The 2,341-nt window shown below is 36.2% G+C and overlaps 1 protein-coding gene across 1 annotated transcript; it reads left to right on the forward strand.

Moving 5' to 3' along the window:
* The first annotated feature begins 1,195 nt into the window (after positions 1–1,195).
* LOC145773949 (protein FAM200A-like) lies at positions 1,196–2,038 on the forward strand. Its single transcript, XM_082585073.1, has 2 exons — positions 1,196–1,393; positions 1,685–2,038. Exons 1-2 carry the CDS (start codon positions 1,196–1,198, stop codon positions 2,036–2,038), a joined length of 552 nt encoding a protein of 183 aa, XP_082441199.1.
* Positions 2,039–2,341: the final 303 nt, after the last annotated feature.

A 2,341-nucleotide genomic window follows, 5' to 3' on the forward strand; every position in this document is an offset into this window, starting at 1 on the left:
AAATTTTTTACAATTTGCAGCTTAGTTTCATTATAGTGCTCTTGAAAAACATTAAACTAGTAAAATTGGTTTTATTGGTGTGCTGAAATTCCAAAGTGTGTGTGCTTGGCAGCAGCATATGTTTTTTGCATAGCCCTATACCTATAGCATACGTTGTTTCACTTTCTTTTTCATTCTCAGGCATGTTTATGGCAGTAGACCTGACAAACATTGAATTAATGCAATTTGATACATGACATAATGTAGATGAGTTGATTTATTTTTCCTTTTATGGAAGTGCCCTTTATGGAAGGTAGCCTACGATGTTAGTATACCGGTAGGCCTACTGGTTATTTTTGTACACACTCAATGGGTTGACAAAATTTTGGCAAAAACAAGATGGCAGTATTCAGAACACACATTCCCTTGTTTGTGGTAATTTACTAATGCAAGCTATTGCCAATAGCTTGTTTAAACATGTTTTTTAACTGATAGCTTAACAACGATGTTTATGCTTTATAAATGTTGAAACAGAAGTATTCTTTTCGTGTGTTGTAAGGTCTTAGACACTTTGTCATTGATGCTTCCTGCAGATCATTTGTGACATAATGCAAGAGATCTTATCACTGATATTTTTAGCTGTCAAAAGTAAGTGAATTTGTCAGAAAAGGTTTAGGTTAATGTTTCTTTCAAATGCCCACCACCCATGTTAACTATTGCTAGTAACTACCAACCATGAATGAAGAAAATTTCCCTTTAAAGTGGAGTTTTTCAGCATTGCTCAGTGTTCACATAGTGAATAAATGCTTCATAATACTTTTCCTGACAAGAATAAAGTTTTACCCATATTAGGCTACCGCAATGCAGGATAAAGATACAAAACAAACATCAAAGATGAAAACTTATTTTATTTGGGAACTACGCTGGAGTAAAAAGGAGTGAGAATTGACCTCTTGTCGTTACGCACCAATAAAACCATGATGCGTAACTTTAATTTTTTTTCTATTGGGCAGAGGAAAGATTGATGAAAAGTTTGGCAAAAACAGAAAAGTGATAAAGTCTCAAAGTCCTGAAAACTACAGTAGTTCAATTTGAATGGATAAGTGCAAAAATACAAGAAAATGTTGCCATAGTTTTCAAAGAGGTTGTATCTGTGGTGAATTATATTAAATCTCGTCCTTTGAACACTCGCTTATTTCGTGCTTTGTGTGACGAAATGGGAGCGGAACTCAGTGGGCTTATGTTCCATTCAACTGTTCGTTGGTTGTCACGAGGAAAGGTGCTTGAGAGAGTGGCTACTCTTAAAGAGGAAACCCATGCTTTTTTAAAAGAGCAAAATCATGAACTTGCTGATCGCTTTCGTGATGATGAATGGATTGCAAAGTTGCTATTTTTGGCCGATGTTTTCAGCCATGTAAACCAACTGAATAGTTCTATGCAAGGAAAAGAGAAACTATTTTTTGATGTTTTGGAAAGTATTGATGCATTCAAACGTAAAATAAAGCTGTGGATGCATTGAATGAAAAGTGGGAGGTTAGCTGCTTTCCCAGGATTGAACTTATTTGTGGAAGAGAAAGATATCAATTTGGGCGTCATTCTTCCCATCTTTCTTGGGCACCTCAACACATTTCTTTCTGAATTGGATCGTTATATTCCTTCCAACAATTATTGCAGGATCTTTAATTGGGTTCGGAATCCTTTTCAGGTGTCAGCGCTAGAACTTCACTCAGATATGGACTGTATTGCTGAACAGTTGCTTGAATTGCAAAGCCGACAGATGTGGAAAGACAAGTTTAAAAAGGCTTCTTTGACTCAATTTTGGGCAAATGTGCAGTCGATGGAGCCTAGTCTTTCAGATCTTTGCAAGCAAGCTGCAACAGCTCTTTTGCCATTTTCAACCACATACCTGTGTGAATCTGGCTTTTCAACTCTGACGATGATCAAAACGAAGTATCGCAATAGACTTCAACCGGAAGATGACATTAGATGTGCACTGACAACCATAATTCCGGAATTCGATAAACTTGTCAAGCAAGTTCAAGGACAAGGCTCTCATTGAGTGTGTGTTGAGTGAAAAACAGTGCTTGCTTTTTTTGTTGATACCGTATTAAACTCTCTTGGATAGAAATCAAAAAACCTATTTTTCGTTAATATATGACTTGAGTCCGCGGATATATAGGCGAGCTTGAGAATAGTCCGTGAGTCAAAAAGGTTGAGAACCACTGATCTAAACCCTCAACAGCCTGTTTCACCTAAAGGAGGATAATCAGAATGTCCTTATTCAAATAGAATCTCTTCTTGTTACTAAATATATTAATTATTGTGGAGATTCATCTGCTAAAATTAATAAATTTCATGCTTA

The sequence above is a fragment of the Aplidium turbinatum genome, chromosome 7, assembly GCF_918807975.1.
Source record: "Aplidium turbinatum chromosome 7, kaAplTurb1.1, whole genome shotgun sequence".
In the NCBI taxonomy this organism is placed as follows: Eukaryota; Metazoa; Chordata; class Ascidiacea; order Aplousobranchia; family Polyclinidae; genus Aplidium; species Aplidium turbinatum.

What these genes read in the sequence shown, in the direction of transcription:
- LOC145773949 (XM_082585073.1), top strand. Translation starts at nt 1,196, where the DNA reads ATGGGAGCGGAACTCAGTGGGCTTATGTTCCATTCAACTGTTCGTTGG. An exon ending in TGGCCGATGTTTTCAGCCAT is followed by an intron (nt 1,394 to 1,684) that starts GTAAACCAACTG and finishes AATCCTTTTCAG; the next exon opens with GTGTCAGCGCTAGAACTTCA.